At 37.2% G+C, this 26,625-nt stretch overlaps 1 protein-coding gene across 2 annotated transcripts in view; it reads right to left on the reverse strand.

Annotated features, from left to right (window-relative positions):
* gfra1a (gdnf family receptor alpha 1a) overlaps positions 1-26,625 on the reverse strand; it is an 87,194-nt gene that overhangs the window by 51,407 nt on the left and 9,162 nt on the right. The window contains exon 4 of one of the 2 annotated variants that reach the window (XM_084092800.1): positions 17,181-17,318. The exons of the other annotated variant lie outside the window; for it this stretch is intronic. Within the exon in view, the coding sequence (XP_083948926.1) occupies positions 17,181-17,318 (138 nt within the window). The remainder of the gene's footprint in view (positions 1-17,180; positions 17,319-26,625) is intronic. 2 annotated transcript variants of the gene reach the window in all.

Raw genomic sequence — 26,625 nt, forward strand, 5'->3', positions numbered from 1 at the left:
AATGCCCCCTAAAGTTGGAGTTGCGACTGGGAAACTCAGGGGAAGCAAACTACCCCGACTTCAGAATCTAATATGGCTTCTAAGCGCATCAACCGTAGTGAAACAGTAGTAATATATTGTTTATTAGCACTTCTGTTTGACTGTGTCTCAATAAACTCAGTGGTCCACAGTACTATCCAACCTATATTTGTGGACATGATACTTCGGCATTTTCTGTGCACAATACAGCTTTTTTATGCATTTGTATTCCGAAAGAGTAAGCACAACAAAGGTTTGCCTGGACAAGTCCATCTTAGTTTTCTGACCCGTTTACTGAAGCGCGGTCAACTCAGGTAAGACGTCAGTCCCAGCTATAACATTCAGGTAAAAGGAATGCAGCATAAGCTGGCAGTGGATTGTATGAAAGGGGTGGGGTTTAAGCTCACTAAATAATTGGAGAAGTCAGGCAAATGTACCAGAGAGAAGTCCAGTGTTTCACCGGTCGTTCAAGTTGACATTTTGATAATAAAAAATAAAAAAACACAATAAGATCTATAACATGAATTTACAAAATAGATGCCATTTTAAAGTGCCCCTATTAGGCTTTTTCGGATATTGCCCTTCATGTAGAGTGGAATATAGCTGTTTGTGAATGTAAAAGGTTTGAAAAGTTTAAAAGATCAAAGTGCATGATAAATAGAGTTATTGTCTACCAAAAGACAGAACTGATGCATCAGTAATTCCAGTCTTACATCTTGCACGAACCTGTAAAAAATGCTAGCCTATGGTCTTCATTGGCCACCTATACGAACAATATTTACTTTGACCTTCTCTTAAACACTGTAGATGTAGCTGAGACCTGGAAGTGTTTGGTTTGTGCATGCAATTCCAAACAATGAAGACTCGACTCGCATTTATATGGTAAAACTCCGCTGTTTGTATCACTGTGAAAACAAGTGCTAAAGATGAAATTCAGATATGGTAATGTGCACTTAGTTTCTGACATACAGTGTAAGCACTAGACCAATCACAACTAGGGGTGGGAATCACAGGGTACCTCACGATATGATACATAGCTCACACAATACCGATAATACCTAATCACAACAGACTGGGCCATCTGACCAATAAAAGGTTCTCGGGAAGGAGGGTTTTAGAGAGAGAATTTTTGATTGAACCGTTTCAGACACTGTGAGAAAAGAGGTGATGCTACAATGTAGCCTACAGTATATTATGAGAAAATTAAAGTGTTTTTTGATCATGGATGCATGTAAATCTATTGTAGGAGACCTCCAAAACAAAATTAGGAACCTTTAAAATAGTTTCCCAACGTGTTTTAGGAGATTCTGTAAATATCATGTTTTTAGCACCACAGTATGTTCTGTCTGCTAGTGTCTGTTGAGGGTTTTTTTAATTACATTTTGAGTGCTGGCTTGTTTGTTGGTATGCTTGCATGACCGTAAATGTGTTTTAGGATAAGCCTGTGTGTGTGAGCTTGTGTAATTGTGTTGTCTCCGACTGTCAGTTCCACTAAGCCCCAAACTCCCTATACCCACCCCCTAGCACACGGCTGACCTGTTTCCATATAAACAAAGGATGCTGGAGGCAGAATGCTGAACGGCGGAGCTAAAGCTTAGGCATCCTGAGGATGGACGCCTCCGAGGCTTAGGGTCCCTCATCTCCCAGCGACAGAGCTACTAGACCCAGCCGGCCATCCTCCCTGCCACCCGACTATAATTACCCGGCAGAAATGCATGTACGTGCTCACCGCCTGCAGGGCTGATCTCCAGCTGCCGTGATATTAACTCCATCAGGTCTTCTGCTGAAAAGAGCTTTATCCCTCAGCTCTCAGGAGAAGCTCGGCACAGCCATCCCTTAATAACATACATAACTTCTCTCAAGCACAACTTCTTCTCCATGTCCCTGACAACTGAAATACCGCTCATGAGAGGAGAAAGAAATCGATGTCCCTATCTTATGCTGCCTGTGTATAAAGCATGGAGAGGTTATTGAGTATGTGTGGAAGGAGAATATAGGAAAGAAAGAGATGGAAACTATTAATGCACTGCACATTTTTTTTCTGTATTTTGTCAGTGTTTTTGTATTAATTTTCATCATTTAAACAAGATAAATTTACTTGACAAACAAAAAATGGTTAAGATATTAAGATGTGTATTTTGAATTAAGCTTATTGTTCTTAGCATTTTTCCTGTTTTAAGCTCATGACTTTTACCAAATTGTTAGACTGCTTGAGTGGAGCTGATGAGGGTAAATGTTGGCAGGTGTGGATGATCGTGAAGTGTGTGCAGGTGTGAGCCAGGAGGGATTATGGGAAATGTAGTGCGGAGGTGACCGATGACGGTGAAACGACTGGACTGGTGACTGAAGATCATTCCAACTGAGGTGACAACTAGTGAATGAGGACTGTGACAGAATTTGTGTCACATTTCAATTAAAAAATGTTTTAAATGTAAAATAAAAAAACTTTTGTAACTTGTTTAGTTACAAAAACCTCTCTCAAAATAATGATACCACGGTAAAAATATATTCAGGTACATCATCATTGAAGAAAAAAAGACACCAAGACCTTAATGTGACCTACAAGCATAACATCTTTAAATGATTGATGAATGAGCCGTCATATAATGATGTGGCTATGAAGACTCCTGTTTCTGGTTAACAACATGTTATTAATCTTTCCCCCTGCTGAGCAGATATCACAAGGTTATTAGCTGAGTGCCCTCTCATGGACAACCCCCAAAAAGGTGTTGCAGATGCACATTAACAGTTATGACAGCCTATAGTCGGTTCATTTGGGCACATTTAACACCATACAACATTACCTGAACATATCTACTTAAAGCATTTTATCACTACCAAACAACGTATGCAAATAATATGGAAATGAATTCAAAGGCATAACTCCACCAACATGGTAAATGTGGGTGTATGAAATTAACATGCTGAAGTGTAAATTTTTTTGTCCCGATGAGGAAAACGGCTTATAAATCATACAGAATTTTTTGAAAATGTAAAAATGCAGAAAGTTTTCTTTTGATGAGAAGGGTTAGGGGATAGAATATACAGTTTGTACAAAATAAAAATCATTATGTCTATGGATTGTTATTATGTGTGTGTGTGTGTGTGTGTGTGCAACACTGGGCATCAAAAGTCTATATTTCTGCATCTGTTGCTTGTGTAAAGCTCTCATTAAAGCCATGCCCATTGGGAGATCAATCTTTGTTGCCCTATTGATCGGCATCTAGATGCAAGGCGACTGAATGGCAGTGAGGGATTTCTGTGACTTACAATCCTTATGATGTGCAAAGTGTGAGTGCATGTTTCTGAGTGAAAACAAAACTGCAGGACAGATTGCAAACTGATTGGATAGTTCAAGTAATTCTCTCAACAACTCATCTCCTTCTAATTTCAAACAACAAACCTCTCAGCAGACCCATGGTCTCGCTATCTCACAGTTGCTGATAGGCTTTCAACATTCATCTCACCACCTAAATCTGCAAGGAAAAGAGACCCAGATGACATTTTCCCACCAGTAAGCCACCATGTCCTCGCAATAGTCCTGAATTGTTCCTTCAAATAAGCACATGGATTGTGATGCTATCAAGCAGATCGGATCATAAGCCAATCAGGACATGGTGCGTTTACACCTGTCCACATCAAGTGGCTTCTGTATCTGGATAACAGATTGGATTTTGCATTCCCACGAAAAAAAAGTCGGTGCAAAGTCGACTTGAAGTGGTGGGTTTTCTTTTAAAAACAGTTTTCAGTCAGGGTATATTGACAAATCTCTCAAAATGATGAAGAGGCTGCAATTACTAATAATGTGGATAGATGCCGTAATGGAAACGGTAAAGAGAAACGTATGGGTCCGAGAACGTTGCCAGCTGTGGTGGGAAAAATGCGCGTTCTTTACAGAAACTGAATGGTTCTGCAACTTTCGGGTGAGAACTGCGAAGGCAAACATTTCAGTATATTTGCGATGTACTTCACACTCGACTGTATCGCAAAACCACGCAACTACGTGCAGCAATTCCTGGAGTGAGGAGGGGGAATAATGACAGTGGGCGGGGTTTTGTGTGACGTCCACCTGTGAATGCAGACACGATGGCTAGATTGCGTTTACATTACACTGAGATCCGATCACAATGCGTCCTCGACTACCTCCGAACCTGGACACGCTGATCGTGAGCACACTGAGCCTGGGTTCTCCCAAGGTTTTTTTTTTCTCCATTAGGTCACCTGATGGAGTTTTAGGACACCATTAGGTCACTTGATGGAGTTTTTTCGGTTCCTTGCCACTGTTGCCTTTGGCTTGCTCAGTTGGGGATATTTTGGGGATATTTAATTTTATTTTATCAATCAATAAATTCCACTAGAAACAAACCTTGTTGTATTATTTTATTTTAATTTAATACTGTGAAGCTGCTTTGATACAATCTGTATTGTGAAAAGCCTATACAAATATACTTGATTTAATTTGATTTGATCGGATAACATTCCAATCAGAAGCGCATTTACACATGTCTTTTCAATGTGTATGTGGACAACATCCAGATACAGGTCGCATTAATGCCAAGTGTAAACGCAGCCATAGAGTGGAATACTCAAGTGTGTTCAGCTGCAGCAACATACAAAACAGGCGGACATAAAAAAGGTATTATAAATGCACAAAAACAACCAGACTATACACATTCAACGTTTGTAGTTAGAATATTTTTTAAAAGAAGTATTTTATGGTCATCAAGGCTGCATTAATTTAATCAAAAATAAAGTAAAAACAGTAATACTGTGAATTATCATTGCAATTTAAAATGTAAATGATTAAGTTATGTATATTACAGTGGACGGACTGTGGCTGATACATGGGCACACTGACACTGAGATTACAATTACATTCATTCACAATCAAATTTTAGACAATTCAGGAAACTGATTTCAATATTTGTATAAAGCAGTTCATTATACTATTTTGTAGTCATGGCACGACATTTGTGATGGTACAGTGAGTGTTGTGCACTAGCCTGAGAGTGTTTTTTTGTGAGTTAAGTCAACAGCAGATGGTGAATGGACACATGACCCACCATCCTCATTCAACCAGCACTGGTTCAGAGGGAAGAACAGGTGCGTCGTCTGATACAGTCCCCCCTGAAACCCGAACTCGTCCTTTCATTCCCCCTCTCTCATTCACATGGCCTGTCTGCTGCTATGCTTCACGGCAGACTTTTCCAATTAGTCTCACCCATGTAACCCTGGTGTCACTTGAGATGGCATATGGGCCATTGTACTTATAAAACTCAATCTGAAATGAGACACTGCACTGAATCAAATCCCAGCTGTGGGAAAATCATTTAAGCCCTGAATAGATGGAAAAATGACACGGACATAGATGAACATGAGAATGCGTCAATCAATTAGTGACCAATTAATTCCATTCTTTTATCAGCCCTACAAAAAAATATGACCTATGCAAGTGTGAATTCTGTTTACTGCTTACTGCTTAATACACTAAGTAAGCTGTACTGTACAAACTACCTCAGGGGGGACTATGCCGCTAGGTGGAACAAACTGTAATTTGCACTATTGTCGCTTCAAAATAAATTGAAAGACACCTAGAATTAGGGATTTGTTGCTTTTTCATGTTGGACCGAACTTGTATCGATCCGTGACCCCAAAACTGAGGTGCTTACCAAACCGTGACTTCTGTGTACCGTTACACCCCTAACACACACACACACACACACACACACACACACACACACACACACACACACACACACACACACACACACACACACACACACACACACACACACACACACACACACACACACACACACACACACACAAACACACACACAGTTTGGGGTCAGGAAGGTTATTCTACTTTTTAAAAAATCGGTAACACTTTATTTCATTGTGTATATTAACTCTAAATTATGCATGCAACTAAACCAAACTAAACCAAACTCTGTCCTATAGTAAATACATGTAGTTAATTAATATATTACTCAGTACTTAAATGTATAATTATCTACTAAATCTACTATTCTAATATAAAATACTTGTATTAAGCAATGATGCATTCAATTCAATTAAAAACAATGACAGTAAGGACATTTAGAATGTTGCAAAAAAATAAATAAAAAAAGATTTCAAATACATGTACATAAGGATTTCTGAAGGATCATGTAAAACTGAAGACTGGAGCAATGATGCTGAAAAAAACCCTCAGCTTTTACATCACAGGAATAACATTTTAAAATAAATTAAAACAGAAAAAAAGCTATTTAAAATTGTAGTAATATTTTACATTTTACATACAGTTTTTACTCTATTTTTATCAAATAAATGCTGCCTTAGTCTGCATAAGAGACTTCTTTCAAATCCATAAAATCACACAACCCCAAACTGACTATTTATCACAAATCTGAAATATCATACAGCGGTAGTATGCCATTTTCTATCTTTCTATTTTCTTCCCCCTCAGCTATACAAACTGCATTTAAAATTCAGAAAATGGCAAAAATAAATAAATACATAATTTGTGTTTCTATGGTGCTTTTTATGCAAACCACATTAAGCCTTAAAACAGCTTAAAACCTCTGCACCTTAAGTGTCAAATTATGATTAGGATTTTTAATCATGTTAGTATTAGTATTATAAAAGTTTATATAATATTAGCTAGGACATCTAACCTGTTACACATGCACACCTTCAGTTTCCAAAAACTTTCAAAGAAATTACCATGCAAAACACAATAGAACATCCACAGAGATGTTCTCATAAAAGGGAAGTGAGGGGTAAAATCAGTAATAACAACAGAGTTATTAAGCCACCAGGCTGGCATTTCCCATTATGGATATTAAACTGTGCTTCTGCTGCACTTAACCTGCTGGGGCATTTCTAAGTCATCACTACTATTTCAGACCCGCTTTCTCCCATGCACTCCATTCTTTGTATGTAAATCTGAAACTCAAGCACAGAGTCGGGTGCGTCTCTCTCATAAGCAGCCCAGTAAATCCCTCCTCATCACACTGTGGGGATTTGGCCTGTAATACAGCTGCCGTGACTCACCTACCGCGAGGAGGGAAGGAGAATTAAAGGAGGAACCCAAGCAAAACCACACTTTCAAGTTTGTTCTTTCCTTCACTCTTTTCTCCAGTCTCATTGATGGGTGACTTTCAGGTGGTCGAAAGAAGGGTGAGTGGACGTAGTCAGTACTACAGTACAAGCCTAAAGCTGCTGCTTGGGGCAATCATTTCCCACAGGGATCCGTTTGAGGAAAATTGCTCTGCCCGTCATTTAGTCAGCAGAGCGGTATGGCAGAGAGGCAAGCACGCAGTGTATATTATAGAAAACGCAAACAGCTGCACAGGCAGTTTTAGGACCCACAACGCACAGAGCACCGGGTCTTACATACCCTGCGTCCCAATGTACATTCTATCCATCCTAATTTGTACTGTATGAGAGATTAAAATAACTGTCGCAAAGCATAGTGCTGTATGGTGAAGAGAGTATGCCAAAACTACCCGGATTGTCAACTGATTCTGGTAGATTTTGAAGTATGGATGTGTGAACACTCTACCGGCTATTATTGCGCATGACCCATTGTGCTTTGGATGAGGATTTGGCCCAGAACTACAAACATGGCAGATGTTTGTGAGACCAGTGGTTAAGCAGACGCCCTGAAAGGGGTTTACGTGATTAATAATCGATATGTACATTTGTTTATATTATCTGTGTCATATTTCATCTGTAACAACATTGTAAACAATGAGATGAGTTGTCTTTTCCAAAGTTATTGTTAACTAAAACTATTAAAATTTGTTTTCGTTAACTGAAATAAAGCTGGAATAAAATAAAATATAATTATTAGATGAAAAACTAGAAAATTAGAAATGCTAACTGAAAAAGTAAGTTGAAGTTGAAGTAGAAACTAAAACTAAAAACAGAGCAATTCCAAGAGGGTCTAAATACTAAAACTAAAATTAAAGTGAACTGAAAATATTAAAGCGGATTCAAAATATCAATAAACAACAAAAGTATATAAATGATACTAACACAACACTTTTTTTCTACTCGATATGATAGTATGTTGAGTAGCGTAAATGAAATGAAATGTGGAGTGTGCATGGATGATATCTATGACAAGATCACAGGCCAGTTTACAGTGCCATGATGCACATAACTATGCGACAAAACGGTGCGTGGTTTCAAGATGGAATTGATGTGGGAGTGTATCCCAAAGCTTGCCTACCCTTCTGCTACAAAAGTATGTACTTTATCTTCACAAAAATAGAGCAAAGTATAAGTAGGCAAAATGGGATGTAGCAAGATATACTTAAAGGGACAGTTAACCCAAAAAATGGAGAAAAAAAGTCTCCATATCCTTGTTATATATCCTTGTCAGGGTTATGTTTGTTTTTGATCTGTTTCCCTGTTTTGTTTCACATGTTCCTTTGTTCAGTTTCCAACCTTTGTTCAGTTTCCATGGTTACCATGGTTCATTAGTTCATTGGTTTCAGCTGTGTGTCATTTATTAGCTTGTTTCAGTTTAAGCCTCACCCTTGCCTTCACTCTTTGTCCAGTCTGTTATGCTGAGATGTGTTTGCACTGCCTCTTTGCTTGCGTTTTGATTAATTAAACTTATTAGTCTTTTCTGAGAACCTGAGTCTTCTGTCTGCAGCTTCCCTGCATGCATTGTTAAAATCCTGTCACCACATTGAACCCCACTGAATTTCATTGTATGGAAAAATACAGCTGATTTTTTTTTTCTTTTGGGGGACTATTCCTTTAAGCCTAACACCTGCCGCATCTCAGATATACTCACATAAATGCACACACTGCAGGCTTTCTATATATGCTTATGGTGAAGAAACACACAACCACATGTATAGATGTACCTCAGACAGGTCCTATTACTGCCCACTTCCTCTATACATACTCTATCACTTTCCCTTGTTCTTTCACTACCTCTCTCATGCGCCTGACTTCTCAGGTTTCAGTGAATCAGACCTGGTGAATAATGTATAAGGTACAAGCTGTGAAAACCTGGACAGCACTGCAGGCAGCGACAAAATGAAAGTTTAGAGCAGACAGACGGTATTCTGTGCAGTATCCACCAACAGACACTGGTATCTTCATCAGTTCTGCTTTGCTTAAAGGGGCCTGTCATAAAAAATAAAATAAAAAACATTTAAAAAGTGAAATGAATTGCTCAGTGCCTGTTTGTAGAACGTATGCCATTAAGGGTAGAATAACACCACTGAAGGAAACTGCTAGGGGAAAAATTGTGCTTTACAAATTGGCAGACATTTTCTTGTGCTTAAAGTCAAGAAGATTGCCAAATTACAAGTTAGCAGGCTGGGATAAAAGAAAAAATGGTAAAACTTTGATTTATTTCACATTAGCACAATGGAGAGGTTGGCATGAGCTGTTGAAAAGCTGTCCGAGAGGTATGCCACAAAACATTGCTTTCTGTAAGGTTTAGTCAGTGGTTGGAGATTTGATTCATCCTAGTGACTTACATTTTTTTAAATCCGTTCGCTAAAAAGATTCGTTGAAATTTGTTCAGTGCAGGTTACATTATTTATGCCAGTAGGTGATGGCAAAGTCTTTGTGAGTAAATCTTTACACTTGGTGTACACTCAACAGCTGGTTACTAGGGAATACCCATGCACTGTAAACATTATGCCGAATGAACAGACCATTTTGGAGCAGACATCACAGTTCTAACAAAAAGATTCGGGAGGATTCTCGTATGAATAGATTTTATTTTGTAAAATTTTACAGACAAAATAAATAAGTAAATCCTCGACAAGCTCCGTCTCAAAGTTCTTTGGCGTAGGCCAAACTGGTAGGTCCTGCCTGATGATAGAGGCAAGGGCGGAGCCTACCCCCGGACGAGTGGACGGGAGCCATCCTGGTGGTGGTGGGGAGGATGGAGGGGAACTTCGCTACGACACATACAGGCAGCAAAATAGGAGGGTAAGATCAGTCTTTTTATATTTGATTTCAAGCTGTGATTGGCTGCGCGAGATTATAAATTAATGACGTGGCAGTGGAGTCTTTCTGGTAGAACTTATGCTTACGCTTTCATTTCCGTCACTTGCAGCTGCGTGCGCATTGTAGTGGAAGAAAAACAGTGGTAACAAGTGGAGGAAAATGGGCAAAATCCATGGAATAAGACAAAAAAATGTCTAGTGCCTTTTTGGATGTCAGAATCGGAAAACAAAAAAGATAGTCTCCTTTTTAATGAATACCATTGTTGAAGATGCCCTTTGATGCTAAATTCAGACATTTATGGTTGCAAGCCACAGACTGGACTGATGAAACCTGCAACGATTAATCTACTATTAAAGCATGAATATGATGAAAAACATGTGCAGTTCATAGGGGATATAATTTATTAGCCATAATTAGAAATAATATTTAAACCTGTAACATTTTACATAGATAACATTTAAACATGTATTTGCAAGTTTATATCTCCTAAATCGGACTTTATAACTGATGGGGATCAGAATTGTTAGATATAAACTCGGAACTGGGAGGTAAAAAATCTGAATTGTGGGATATAAACTAGAAAATCACTTTTTTACTCTTTTATTCTGTGGCTTCCATAGACTACTACTGCAGAACTGTCATTTTCTGCCACCAGCTCCACCCTAGGGCTGTCGCGGTGAAGGAATTTCCCTTGCGCTAATTTTGAGTGTCTCAATAGCGCGATATGCGGTATTATCGCCATTTATTTATTTATATTTATTTGCACAAAGCATGCACAAAAACGAGGACATTTTCAGTAACCAATGTAACCGAAACTAAACAGCGTCTCTGCGCATTGAAAGGCTGTCACTCAGTGCGCAACGGACTGTCTTTGAGTGAGTCATTAAACCGTTCATTCAACGAACACGTTCAAAAACGCTGATTCATTAAAAGATAGATGTAATGAAACAAGGTGTTAATTATTTTTTAACTTTGAGCTCCACTTTTCAAGGCTCAGCTGACCAGCAATGCGTCGCATGGGTAATGATGAATCTGATGCTTCACTTAATAGAGACCAATGGCATTGATTCAATGAGTGACTTGCTGATTTATTTTTCCCGCGGCTTCCTCGCGCTGTGGAATGCTGACCACTGACGCCATTCATAGAAAATACCCTTAAACGTTAAAAGGATGATACGACAAATATTTCGCTTTCCTTGGACACGGCAACCTTTTCACGAATATACTGTAGGCCTATATGACTTGACCTCAAAGACAGACGCAGGTAATCGCACGCGCTCAGTCGATCTCTCTAATTCACTGTCTGTTTAGGCTTAAGTAGGCTACAAATCGAAGCCTCTGTACAAATCACCATGATAAAAAAGTCTTGTTATAATTATTAACTTATTTAACATTCAATACACATGCACGAAGTTCAAAACAAGAAGGTATAGCCTTATGAAAAAAGAAAACATGCGAATATCGCGGTTGCTGCGGTTACTTGTGGTTGGCTTCAGTGTTGGAAAGTAAATTTCCCTAAAAGTCGCTAAATGTCGCTAGATGACGTCATACGTCAATTAGCATATTCATGGCATAATCGCTTCGTACTTGCGTTCTGCCTGCCTAATGTGTTTTCTCTCTAAATTAATGCTCACATAATGTATATAATATAATATAATATAATATAATATAATATAATATAATATAGCCGAAATTAAAATACAGGAAATTAGGAAATTAAATGGTCAAACTAAACAAAAGAAAAGCAGATAAGTGATAAGTCCGTGGAAAAACACTACTCATTCACGTCTGTCAGCAGCCGTGCGCTCAACAGATGAACTGCTCCTCTCAGCCATTCACTGAACAAGGTAGACGCAGCTAGAGAGAGTGACGGCGGGGAGAAAGCAAGACCTCGCGCTCGCAGGACAGTATTGGCAACATTTGAAGGTTACTGAGGTTTGTCCAAAAAGGTTTGTGGTTTTGTGGTACTACAATATTGCGGTTATCGCGACAGCCCTACTCCACCCACAAAAATGTCATCGCTGTTTGACTCCCAAATGGACTATTCTCATGTCTCACTAGAATTGCCCTTTCAGTGCACTCCGTGTCTGAAGTAGCTCACTCGTTTTCATTCACTTGTTCAAGTGGACTTCATTAGTGGAGTAAAGTAGGGAACAGTGAATGAGGGTATAGGATGTGATTTCAGATACAACTATCGATTCATTATGTGAAGAGGGCGTATTCATTCAATAAGTCCAATCAATGAAATGCTTCTTCACAGTTCGCACTCAAAGGCTACTGGTTTGTGCTATAGTCAGTCTTTGAAGGCAGTAAAGCAGTTGAGTGCATCAAAATGAAGAAACTTGAATGAACAAACAATATGAGTGAAGTGTATAACTTGTAACCAGTGGTGTAGTCTAGTTTTTTGTAGTGAGTATACTCTAATATACCCCCCCCCATCCCAGAGCGTCACCCCATAAGCACCACCACACTCACTAATGCATACAGTATGCATCGACAATTGAGAGCATTATAAAATACTAAGTGTTATCACCATGTCAATTTATTATAAGCAACAAGACTTTAACAGCCAATGACATTTACAGCTGGGGAGACTGGACTGATTTTCTACTGTTTAGTGTTAATCACCATCTAACTCAGTCAGTTAAGAGCTACCTTTAGCCTTAGATGTTATATGAATATGGTCCCTGAAGCACAGGTTTTATCAGTTGACAATTTTCAACAATTTTTTTTAAAAAACATTATAGGCACAAATACAAATTTACTTTTAGAAATGGTGTTTTTGAAAAAAAAATTATTTTAAAATACATTTTACTGTGCAATTTCTATCTAATTAATTTGAGTTAGACCGAACTTTTATTTTGGTGGGTTGTAGACATTTGAGTTTCTGTGTGTTTTAATAAACTATTATTATTATTATTATTATTATTATTATTATTATTAGGCCTGAAGTATACTCTGTGCAATAGCAATATATTTCTGTTATAATTTCTTCAAGTTATACAGAACTTTTATTTTGACAGGTTGTCGTAAAGACATAACAGTTTCTGTGTGTATATGAAACGAATGAATGACGATAGTTTTATCAAATGAAATGGTAAAATTCTCATCAAGTGACTCTCATAGCAGCTCTGCGATGAAATGCACATGTGTAGCTTACATCATGTCTCAATACAGTAAAACGCTGAAAACACCACGAGCGTGAGTCACGCGTGCTTCTGTGTGTGTGTGTGTGTAGTGGAGCACACACTGAGCGCTCATTCCCAGAGACGCGTAGAACAATTGCAGTCTCTTTTAGCTTTAATATTCATAGACGCTAGTCCATATCGAGATTTGATTCATTGTACAGCAGCTACTTTTGATTTATTCATTCAAAAATAGCCAAATTCCGTGACGTTCTGCTTTATATAGCAAGTTCCATTTGTGACTGGATTCCTCGATTCGATCCGTCGCTTCGCAAACACTGACGGGGTGAATTTATGAATGAAAGTGTGAAAGTTCTGACACAAAACGAAGTTGATACGTATCCTCACGCTTTTTTTAAGTGGGTATACGCAAATCCTTGGCCTTTTCTAGTGGGTATACGGCGTATACCTGCGTATCACGTAGACTACACCACTGCTTGTAACCAATCACGTCAACGTGTGATTGTCAACGAGTGGATCTCTGAACTGGTGTGAGTGAGTGGAGGCGGGGCTAATTTGCATATTCATAGAACCGCATATACTAAATAAGGCAAGGGTGTAGAGTTACATTCAAGCTATTTTAAGGCATGAATATTTTTTTCAGGGAAAAAGCATTTAAGTATGTCATTTTGGCGATTAAAGGTGAGTTTTAAGGGATACAATTATTGACTTTGGGGGACTTTAAAAGATTTGTTTCAAAAACAGCACTAAATGACATCATATTTGCTTCCCTACACCAATGTATGAAAAATCAATCAATACCTGTGTAGTAGAATCATAAGTCATTAAATATGAGCAAAATTTAACAACAGTAATGGCTTTTATTCAGATCCACAGTCCGTTGGGCCAACAGTCATTTAATTTGAAAGAAAATACATGATTGTGATAACAGACAACAAGCATCTAGAAAAAAGAGAATAAAACTAGGCTGGTAAATTCTTGGCTAAAACCCGGCACTTTGTAAAGAGCGGCAGTGAGACTGCTCTCTAAAGCTCACGCCATACTTCCATTACCCCTGGTCTATTGCCCTGTAGGCCAGCTGCCATGCCAGCTTGGATCCAGTTAATGCTCTAAAACTGGAAAATAATTTCAAGGTCTCCGGGAATAGCCAGCGCTTTTTGGCATTTTTATATTTATTTATTTTATCCAGAGTCACCTGTCGAGTGGCTGTGATTATGTATGCATGACTGGGCCTGGCCCATGCAAATCCTCCAGGCTCTTTCGCAGAGGGCTCGCTGACCTGCTTCCTGCTTTCATCCCTCCTCTAAATACTGACGCAAACGGCCAGGAACTAAATCAACAGCACATGAAAGGCGCTGAGCGTGGAGGAGAGGGGCCACATGGCTAAACAATCCCCTCCCCAGTCCGTTGTAAACAGCTTGGAATCTTCACGCAGAGCTGAGCACATTCACCAATGCCTCAACAGCACTGTCTGTTATGCAAATGAGCTGGATTTAATTTCTATTCCACTGTTCTCAATAAAATTATTAATATTACCCAGCCTGGTCTGTGTGTTTACTTGGTCCATGTTTGGAGGCTCTGAATGCTAACATATTTGGCTATATATTTAAAATATTGATATACAGTGTAGCACACTTCAAAAAAACTACAGTGAGGATCATACAGCTGTCTGAGGAAATATATTTTAAAAGCAGAAGGGAAGGATGGGAATGAAATATCAATAGTGATGATAAATACTTCAAACTACGATTTCAAAATCAACCAGTCGGTGGGTTGCCTCAACTACTAGTCGGCTAATTGTCTTAAAGTGTTTTTTTTTTTTCTCATTATTTATTTTACCCATAAAGCAATAAATAATATTTAATAAACAATTTACAATTAATTATTTGATTAACATTTTTAAATAAAATAATGCAAATAAATTTTACATTGAGCCTCATTGGTTCAAAAATGACATCATCTGATCAGCCAAATGCTATTTTCTTTACTTTACCACGGTAATCCTACCATAATCAGACAATTTCATTAACTGAATAAAGAAATCATGACAATGTCATTTGTTACTGAACTATTTTTAACTTGACACCATACAAATGCAAGATGCTCAGAAAACATTTCACGACGCACTGGCCAATGGCAATCATTGACGTGTATGGCTGTTTCAGTGTTTTTTTTAAAGACACAATGCCTCTGACAGGGTTTTAACATGCAAACAACTGAAGCACATCATGCTCATGCATTAAATATCCCCTAAAAATGAAGACCTCATTAATTTCTGTTCAGTGACTGTCTGTGCCCTGACAATTACAATGCAGAAAAGATCTGAGAGGAAAACTTGATATATGTGTGTATGTGTGTGTGTATTCCTGTATGCCCTGTTGCAAACGGCATACTAATTTAAGTCTTCCATTCATATTCATTGTACAGAAAACTGCTATTCCAGACAAAATCTGAATAATGTCTCCATATTCAAGTTCTCTTGTCACTGTTCTGTTGGTTTAACATCAAACCCATGAATTGCCATTTACATATTTTCTGTTTTATAACCTTTTGAGTTCAGAGCATGCCAATAACATACCATTGCGGCAATCGGAAAGCAGCATCTGAGGCCCAGGGAATGAGCGCCACTTGTTCAGCAGTACAAGAGGGAAATTGTCTCCCTCTGCAGCACACACAATATTGCAGGTGCTTAAATTATTCATCATGTACAAACGCGGGGGTCTCACTCAGAGCCAAAACTCCAGCCTCTTAATCTGTACTTTATATTCCATTTTATATTTTACAGCTTTGTTTACTCCGAAAAGGGAGATAAAGAGCTTTTCTTTCCTAAGACGTCTAGCTATGTTCTTACTTTTGACAACAAAGAAAACAGTTCTGTGTAATTTTCATATATCACTATGTAACATTTTCCGTCAATTGCCTTCACATTGCTGGCAAACAGGGTTAAAAATTGCACACATTTGTTTTTTTAGTAATTGTGATACAAACGAATGCCAAATCCCAGTGCTTGCACAACTACTCATTTTTAATAGTTAACTAGTCATCCAGAAAACTAATTGACTAGCTGACTAGTTGATTGTTTGCTTTATGCAAATGATTCACCATATGCCATTTAGCTTTCTTTGCTGTTTCTGGCAAGCTTTGCTGATGGAGAGGGTTTGAGTGGAGATGAAGAATGTCAGTGCAAAAAGCTCATATTTTCATTGTTTGCACTGGAAATTAAAAGTCATACATAGCAAAAAAGTAATGTTGAAGTTTCTGTCAACATTTAGGCAACGTTTGACTTGGTTCAAGGCAGTTCACACACATTTTGTCTTGTATTTGAACACACCCCAAATGAAGGCCATCTAACTTATGTCATGTTTTATGACAGCCAAATATTTTGGTTTCATTTAAATTCAACTTTATGTTAAATTGCCAAATTTACTGGTGCACAAACTCATAACCATTTACCCATTTTCTATTGAACCTTAGAGATCATTATGTGACTTGCAGAGGACAGAGAGACTACAACCAAGCAAGCACATGCAAGTCTGAATAGCTATTCATATTTACATTTAGGGCATTTACTCTCTTATCCAGAGTGAATTACAAAAGTGCTTTAGTGCTAAATATAACAACACTGTGATCAACAGATGGCAAGTATGCAACTTGGAACCCTACCTGTTTAGTTGAATGAGTTCATAAATACCCCATTGCCCCCTTTCCTTGGTATATCTGTTTGTTGTCAATGATCAGGTTCAAGAGCTCATATTATTTGCAAGACCTTTTGAAATTGAAGTGGCTCCTTTTGCAAATAGGTATTGGTTCCTGTAACGGAATAACTTTTATTTTAATCCGTTCCTCTTCTATTTCTATTCCCTCAGCCACCTAGAGCAAAATGAGAACACGACCCCTACTGACATTACAAACCAACGTCACAATATAGTCATCGTGGCACACAATGGAGAATGCTAACTTTATTAATGGCATGCACACTTATCCACTTACTCCAGTCTTTTTCAGCGTATTTATTAGTGACGTATTTACCCAGAATTGCCCAGTTTGGGTGTGCCCTTCTGTTTCTACTGGGGTCTTGAGGCTCAAGTGGTCTTGACCTGCCCTGGGACCCTCGCCCTGGGCCCACGGTGACAGGACTGCTCCAGGGACCGCCACCAGTCCCTCCCTCTGCAAAGAGACTAGTACTCAGTACCTTCCAAAGTTATTTTAAAAGACGCCAACTAAGATTAGGAAGTCCATTTTGCGGGCTGTACTAATTGGTTCTGTTTAACAAAGTAAGAATAAACTAGTCGTTTTTACAGATCTTCAGATGCTACTGTGATACAGATTATCTTGTTAATGAAATCATTTTTGCTATCATACTAATGAAAGTAATTTTTGCATTCAAAGTCACTCAATCACATTGCAGAGCAATTAACAGACCATCTGAAACAGACAATGCTCAACTAAACACAAAGACGAAGATCTGTACATTGGGGAGGCGAGGACAAAAACAAGATTAAAACCATGTAATACAAAGCTGGAAAGAGCACAAAAAGATCTGACAACCAGGAACACTCAACAAACAGAACAAGGGAGCTAGTCAGACCCAAAAACTGAATATAAAAATGAGAAGAATATGCATTCAAAAGCAAATAAAAGGAGATGGCAAGGTTAAAACAGAGGGAATCAGCATAAAGCAGAGGTGAGACAAAAGAGAATTATGGGAGTATAGTTCTAAACAAAACAAGAGCAATAACAAGCATCTGAATGAAACCCAGCATCTGAATGTGTACTTCTCTCCTTAAGAATATAGTATGTCAGCTCAAAAGTAGTATGTCAAATGAGTATTATGTCCAAATATGCAGTGTTCATGAAAAAGTAAGAGAAAAAGATGGATACTTTACTATTCCATGAGGCCATGGGAGAGGAGTAAGAGTAGTCATATTCATAAATAGCGCAGAACAGCAATGTGGCTGACGTTGTACAGTAGGTCACATGCCAATACCAACATGGTGGATGTAGTACACTGGGAAAAAAATGCATTTATTCCTAAGGTAATATGTAACTTCATTGATTTTTTTCAAGCCAAAAATAGTAAAATCGCTGAATCCACCTAAATACATTAGGTTACAATAACAAAAATGAACTTAAAGGTATTCAAAATTAATTTAAACATTCAAAAGTTTAGGATCGGTATATTTTTATAGTCTCTTATGCTCACCAAGGCTGCATTTATTTGATCAAAAATAGAGTAAAAACAGTAAAATTGTGAAATATTATTACAATTTAAAATAACTATTTTCTGAAATAATTAATTTAATTAATGTATTCCTGTGAAGGCAAAACTGAATTTTCAGCAGCCATTACTGAATCAGCCCATTACTGAATTACATTCAAAAAGGATTTCAACATGCTGTATTTGGTGCTCAAGAAACATTTCTTATAATTATCAATGTTGAAAACAGTTTTGATGCTTCATATTTTTGTGGAAACCTTGGTGCATTTTTTTTATTTTTTATTCTTTGATGGATAGAAAGTTCAAAAAGAATTTAAAATAGAAATCATTTGTGTAACATTGTAAATGTCTGTACTGTCACTTTTGATCAATTTAATGCATCCTTGAAGAATAAAAGCATTACTTTCTTTTTGAAAAATCTTACTGATCCCAAACTTTTGAAAGGTAGTGTATATTTGGTAGAAAAAGCACCTTAAGGTAACAACTGAAAGTTTTTACAGATTGTATTATTAATACTACACACATGCATAAAGCACACTTTATTAGCAGTCAAGTATTGCAGTATATATACTGACAGGGAACAAATTTGGATGCAGTGCGAGATATTGTACAGCACAATACAGACAGTAACAGAAAGTCCAAGAAACTCTTGGACACAAATTCAAGGTACTTTGAGATGTGATAAAGACCAATTGCAAGTTGGTTACATGAGAAATGCAAAAACGATTATATATTACAAATTTAAAAAAAACATGACAAATATTTTAAAAAAGTATCAAATTTATACTTTCTAAGAATAACTATTTAACAGAGAGAATATATTTACTCAGCAGTCTATGAAATATTGTGACTTGGATTGATGGATTAATGGCCTTTGTACTTGACTTTATATTTCTAGCATAAAAAGGAGTGAAATGAAAACACAACAGAGGATTTGAGTGAGAGGGGTTGATAATTTGTAAGACTGGAACACAGCCAGGAACAGCTGGATACCAGGGCAGCTGTTTTTTTCGTTAATTATTTCATTTATTTTTTTATTTTTTTTGTAGGTCCTGAATATTTGTGGAGAGCAGCTGTGATTAGATGAACAGAGAGAATAAAACAGAGGGATGCTCTGAGAGGAAGTACGATGCATCTAGACTGGTCAAATTGTAGGTCATGAAGCAAAGGCATGATTAGAAGAGTAGGAAGCATGCTGAGATGAAAATCATGTATTAATGTGTATTTTCCCTGGCTTTCAACGTTCATTAATTTGCAACCTTTATCTTCCTTTCTATCTCTTGTTCTTTCAAGCCCTGCCAGCCTCTCTTTTCCCCTCCCACCAAGCTTTCGCCAAATCCTTGGTGAACCAGAGGTCTTGCTGAGACAAAGCCAACATTTCTCAACTGTCTGGACAAAACCACCAACAATGGGGTGCAAAAGTCTGAGACCATTAGTGAATTGCTTCAAATTAGCAATTTTTCTCTAATTTAATGTAGTTTTATTTAGTAGAAACTGCATTATTAAGTGTAAACCTGAGGCCGGTTGCATAAACTGAAGTTATTTTTTTCTTTACCGAACTGATACCGAAAAGTAAGACTGATTACCCCTAACTAACTGTTGGTTGGTCATACTAGTTCTTTATGGAAGCATATGGGTAGCAATATTCAATTTGAAATGTAATATGCAAAATGACAATGCAATTTGTAAAATGACAATGCATTTCTGTATTTAAATTGACATTTTCCATTACATTTGTGCAACAATGGTGCAAAATGAAAAATCAATTATATAATTGATCACCTGCAGACACGTAATAATCTTCAGAAACACTATAATTTCTCTGTTCACGCTCCACTTCATCTGCTAGTGAATTAAACCGCCATGTTTCCTTCCAACACCTCAAAATACGTAACATATATAGCCTATGTTTACCTGTTGCCGAGCCCCGCCTTAATGCAGTGATTGACAGAGCGGGACGGAGCAGGGACGTGATCGGCTCGGAATGCATTTTCAATTTGCACACTGAATTTTGCTACATTCATTGCGGGACATTTAATGAAAATGCAATCACAAGTGTCTTAACTGTGAGTGCAAATGCAATTAAGAAAAATAACATTTAAATGATGATTTTGCTGTAGTTTTTGCTTGAACATGTTAAACATATCTAAGAATTTCTGTAATACATTTTAATTTAGCAACTTATAAAGCATTAAAATATGTATTCAATTTACATATTAAAACTAGTGTATGAAAGGGCAAACTATCAAATTATTAATTATCATTTTCATTTTGCACCAAACGTTGCATAAATGTTATGGAAAATTTACATTTAAATACAGAAATGCATTGTCATTTTACATATTGCATTGTCATTTTGCATATTACATTTCAAATTGAATATTGCTACACATATGCTTCCATAGTTCTTAAGACATGTCTGGCCATCTGTACAAAGGATCACATGATCAAGGTCACATTTACTTATTTGATTAGTGACCCAGAAACAGGTAAAACAGTTATTTTATATTTATTCATATTAGGGATGAAACGATACCATTTTTTCAGAACCGATCCGATCCGATACCAAAAATTCTGAGTATCGGCCGATACCGATCCGTACCGATACCAGCGCAGGTTTTTTTTAATCAAGTAGAATTTCTATAACTCTGTGTTGAACTGATAATAAGAACTGAAAAAAAGAAAAACAACAACAAAAAATATATGATCATAATCTGACATAAATGCTATTATAAACTAGATTAGTGGATAATTCAGCAGTAAAATTTAGTCTAGAAAAATCACGAGTGCACAATAATTGTATAAAATTTGAACATTTTGTGAAAAAAAATGTTTAGTGGGGAACAAATTAGAGACAATAAGTGTAACACTAAATCTGGTAAAACTTTACACATTGCTCTTTGTATTGTTGTAAAATACATTAATGAAAAACAACAACAAAAATCAAAAATATAAATTATTTTATAGCCTACAATAAAATTGAGACATTTTTTAAATGTATAGCACAGCTGTTTAATGAGGTAGCAACATAATAGATAGGACAGAACAAGAACGGCTATTGATAATGTTTCACTGCGTCACTGTATATGAAAGGCTCCAATACAGTGCGGCACAAAGCGCTTATGCGCATCCCAAGCGCAGAATGATGCGCTTGAAGCAACACGAGTCACAGCGCGCAGCGCGTCGAGTCCGCATTGAAAAGTTTAAAGCACAAAGAAAATACATATTGATGCGTAGTGTATTATACAGTATATATCTATGCAATAGTCTATTCAGCATTTTCTTTTAACAGTTTTAAATTTCAGTTACTGTGCGCGTGAAGAACAAATAGTACCTGACTTTACTCCAGCGTTGTGATCTAACAGACACCCTTAGAAAGTAGGCATGATTAAGGTACAGCAATAAAGTCCAGCAAGATAAAGTTGTTTTATGCGAAACCATAGACCTTTATCTACAGATCAAGTATAATAATAGTAACATTGAATCATCTTGGAGAGAGTTTCATCGTGTTAACTGTCGTAACCGAACGCGACGCGCTGTTTGAGTGCTGAATGGAGAATGACTGACAGCGCAGCTGAGGGAAACGTTTACGTGATCTTGAATTTAACGACTTAAATATTCATTTATATCTCACATTATACTATATAATGGCTTCAGAACACTTATAATATTGTGCACGAAAACTTATGGTGCTTTATAATGTTTGTGTGTCTTTTGTGGGGAATAACAATAACACTGAATAGTATGGTCACACAATATCGGATTTGGATCGGCCTTGTCTGACCGATACCTGATCCGCCAAAAATGGCAGTATCGGAGCCGATACCGATATCGGATCGGTGCATCCCTAATTCATATATATATATATATATATATTAGAGCCCGACCGATATATCGGCGGTCCGATATTAGGCATTTTCCAAACTATCGGTATCGGCATTTATAACGGCCGATAAATGATTATTTAAAAAATAAAATAAAAGCGGACGAAACACCCTGCAACCATGTTATGAGTGTTGGCGCTGCATAGTTTGTCCACCAGAGCGCACTCTACAAGGAAGACTGCTAACATCAATGAGCTTGGAAATCACAACAAACTTATTCTGCCTAAATAAAGTAATGATTACTGTATTTATAACTAGCATATCTGTAGTTCCAGTCCCTGCATTGTAAAACGTAAGTTAGGCACGCGAGGAGTGAATATTTAGACAGAGAGAAAAAGTATCAAACATAGCAGCTAGCCTGTGCATAAAAGTTAGCTTTTCTTTTACACGTGTGTGAAATCCAAGTGTGCGTTACTGTAGGGGTAATTAACACATGGTTACCGAGTCGATCGTTCCCTGGGATGCGTTTTCATGAAAATCGAATGTAAAGAGTTATATCTCTAAAAACAGATGATCTTATAACGCTAGTATATGGGGCACAGAGTAAGTAAAAGTAAATCGCTAGTTACAACTAACAAGGCTCAAAATAGCCTCACACTAACACGGTAGCATAATGAGGGTCCCTACATGCAAACCGAAGCATTGAGAACTTTGTAAGTGTACAGACAGTTTAATAAGAAGATACTTTATAAAGACAGTACATTACGCATTTACAAGCATTCGTCATCTTGGAAAACAGACTCGACTAATCGAGTCACGAACGCCGTGCTAAGTGAGCTGGTCAATAGGAATTACGTTTGTGAAATCTAACGTAGCACGGCGTTCGTGACTCGACTAGTCGAGACTGTTTTCCTAGATGATGCCTGTAAACGCGACGCGTAATGTACTGTCTTTATAAAGTATCTTCTTATTAAACTGTCTGTATACTTACAAAGTTCTCAATGCTTCGGTTTGCATGTAGGGACCCTCATTATGCTACCGTGTTAGTGTGAGGCTATTTTGAGCCTTGTTAGTGGTATTAACTAGCGATTTACTTTTACTTACTCTTATATACTAGCGTTATAAGCTAACGTTAATCTGTTTTTAGAGATAAAACTCTTTACATTCGATTTTCATGAAAACGCATCCCAGGGAACGATCGACTCGGTAACCATGTGTTAATTACCTCACATAATGTATTTAGTACATCACTAAGTAGTAGATTTTAGAAGGCAGGCAGCAAATGATGACTGAAAATGGTTTGTTGTAGCTTGATGGAATAGATGGATAGAATTAGGAGTGACCTTTGTCTTGTTTAATAATAATACAAATGATGATGATAATAATAATATCATCATCATTGATTTTTTTTTAATTATTACTGTCAATATTAATAATAATAGTTGATTTTTTTTGTTCAAAGGACTTTAAGTTTCGTATCTTAAGTTTGTATTTTTAATATACATTATATTTATCAGAACTTTAATATATTCTGTTCTGTTGTGACAATAAAGTTAATTTAAAAAAATATATATATATTTTTAAACTGCATTATATTATTTTAGTAAGGCTGAGGACTCTTAAATAACTACAAATAACTAATGTTAGGGAAAATCTGTTCATGTTTTGTTACACGTTTCTGGATTTAAAAAAAAATAATAATAATAATAATAAAAAAAAAAATAAAAAATAAATAAAAAAAAAAAAATATATATATATATATATATATATATATCGGCCGATATATCGGAATATCGGATTTTTAAATCACCAAATATTTGTATTGGTATCGGCCTTAAAAATCCTTTATCGGTCGGGCTCTAATATATATATTTTTTTTTTTATTGAAAACCAATAAAACATTGTTTAAAAGTTTTTAAATCCCTGATTTTCAATGTGGTCTAAAACTTATGGACCCATATCTTCCACAATACTGATGCAGAGTTATGACTGGCTTTCGTGAAATTTACTTTGTACTAGGTTATATATATATATATATATATATATATATATATATATATATATATATATATATATATATATATATATATATATATATACAGTGAGGAAAATAAGTATTTGAACACCCTGCTATTTTGCAAGTTCTCCCACTTAGAAATCATGGAGGGGTCTGAAATTGTCATCGTAGGTGCATGTCCACTGTGAGAGACATAATCTAAAAAAAAAAAAATCCAGAAATCACAATGTATGATTTTTTTAACTATTTATTTGTATGATACCGCTGCAATTAAGTATTTGAACACCTGAGAAAATCAATGTTAATATTTGGTACAGTAGCCTTTGTTTGCAATTACAGAGGTCAAACGTTTCCTGTAGTTTTTCACCAGGTTTGCACACACTGCAGGAGGGATTTTGGCCCACTCCTCCACACAGATCTTCTCTAGATCAGTCAGGTTTCTGGGCTGTCGCTGAGAAACACAGAGTTTGAGCTCCCTCCAAAGATTCTCTATTGGGTTTAGGTCTGGAGACTGGCTAGGCCACGCCAGAACCTTGATATGCTTCTTACAGAGCCACTCCTTGGTTATCCTGGCTGTGTGCTTCGGGTCATTGTCATGTTGGAAGACCCAGCCTCGACCCATCTTCAATGCTCTAACTGAGGGAAGGAGGTTGTTCCCCAAAATCTCGCAATACATGGCCCCGGTCATCCTCTCCTTAATACAGTGCAGTCGCCCTGTCCCATGTGCAGAAAAACACCCCCAAAGCATGATGCTACCACCCCCATGCTTCACAGTAGGGATGGTGTTCTTGGGATGGTACTCATCATTCTTCTTCCTCCAAACACGTTTAGTGGAATTATGACCAAAAAGTTCTATTTTGGTCTCATCTGACCACATGACTTTCTCCCATGACTCCTCTGGATCATCCAAATGGTCATTGGCAAACTTAAGACGGGCCTTGACATGTGCTGGTTTAAGCAGGGGAACCTTCCGTGCCATGCATGATTTCAAACCATCACTAAGATACAGTCTTAGTGTATTACCAACAGTAACCTTGGAAACAGTGGTCCCAGCTCTTTTCAGGTCATTGACCAGCTCCTCCCGTGTAGTTCTGGGCTGATTTCTCACCTTTCTTAGGATCATTGAGACCCCACGAGGTGAGATCTTGCATGGAGCCCCAGTCCGAGGGAGATTGACAGTCATGTTTAGCTTCTTCCATTTTCGAATGATTGCTCCAACAGTGGACCTTTTTTCACCAAGCTGCTTGGCAATTTCCCCGTAGCCCTTTCCAGCCTTGTGGAGGTGTACAATTTTGTCTCTAGTGTCTTTGGACAGCTCTTTGGTCTTGGCCATGTTAGTAGTTGGATTCTTACTGATTTTATGGGGTGGACAGGTGTCTTTATGCAGCTAACGACCTCAAACAGGTGCATCTAATTTAGGATAATAAATGGAGTGGAGGTGGACATTTTAAAGGCAGACTAACAGGTCTTTGAGGGTCCGAATTTTAGCTGATAGACAGGTGTTCAAATACTTATTTGCAGCTGTATCATACAAATAAATAGTTAAAAAATCATATATTGTGATTTCTGGATATTTTTTTTTTAGATTATGTCTCTCACAGTGGACATGCACCTACGATGACAATTTCAGACCCCTCCATGATTTCCAAGTGGGAGAACTTGCAAAATAGCAGGGTGTTCAAATACTTATTTTCCTCACTGTATATATATATTTGTTTATTTATTTTTACCCAAAATCTAATACATATTTTTTTTCCAAAGCAGCTTTACAGAACAGAGTTTTAAAATAATGATTATTGAGTGAGTTAAAGGCGACAGAAAAAGAAAAAAACCTAGAAACACAAATATTATTTATTTTTTATTATTCATTATTCAAATATTATACATATCTATGCTACAAGAAAGAAGAGATGAACATTCAGGGGAAAAATATAATATATTTATCTAATAAACAATAAAATAAAATTTATATAACAGAATATATAAAAATTATTTAAGAAAAATTCAGTTTCGACGTAGTCATATATAGAAGCTGCTTATAAATCCTTGTAGAGTGATTAACAGGATTAGTTTCTCGAAATCCTGTCATGCTATTGCCTGAAAGTCCATTTATTACTGTCTCCTGGGTGCACCCCTCCCAACTGTTTAAAAAGTAATTATGTGGTTGCCCCATCTACCTGCTTCCTGACTGGCACTTGTTGTCTTGGCAATTGTGTAAATTTTGCATGCATCTGTGGTGACTGGCCGAGGCTGGAGCTGGCACAGACATCGCCCCTACTGATTCCAGCTGTCAGCAGTGTCTATTAACAATGATGAATCACTCCCCCACTTCTCAATCCAATCATAGAGACCACAGCAGGCCTTAGATCTGGTCACCTCTGACTAAATGATTTTTGGACAGCGTGGGGCGGCACG

Source organism: Abramis brama, assembly GCF_963993115.1.
Source record: "Abramis brama genome assembly, chromosome: 19".
In the NCBI taxonomy this organism is placed as follows: Eukaryota; Metazoa; Chordata; class Actinopteri; order Cypriniformes; family Leuciscidae; genus Abramis; species Abramis brama.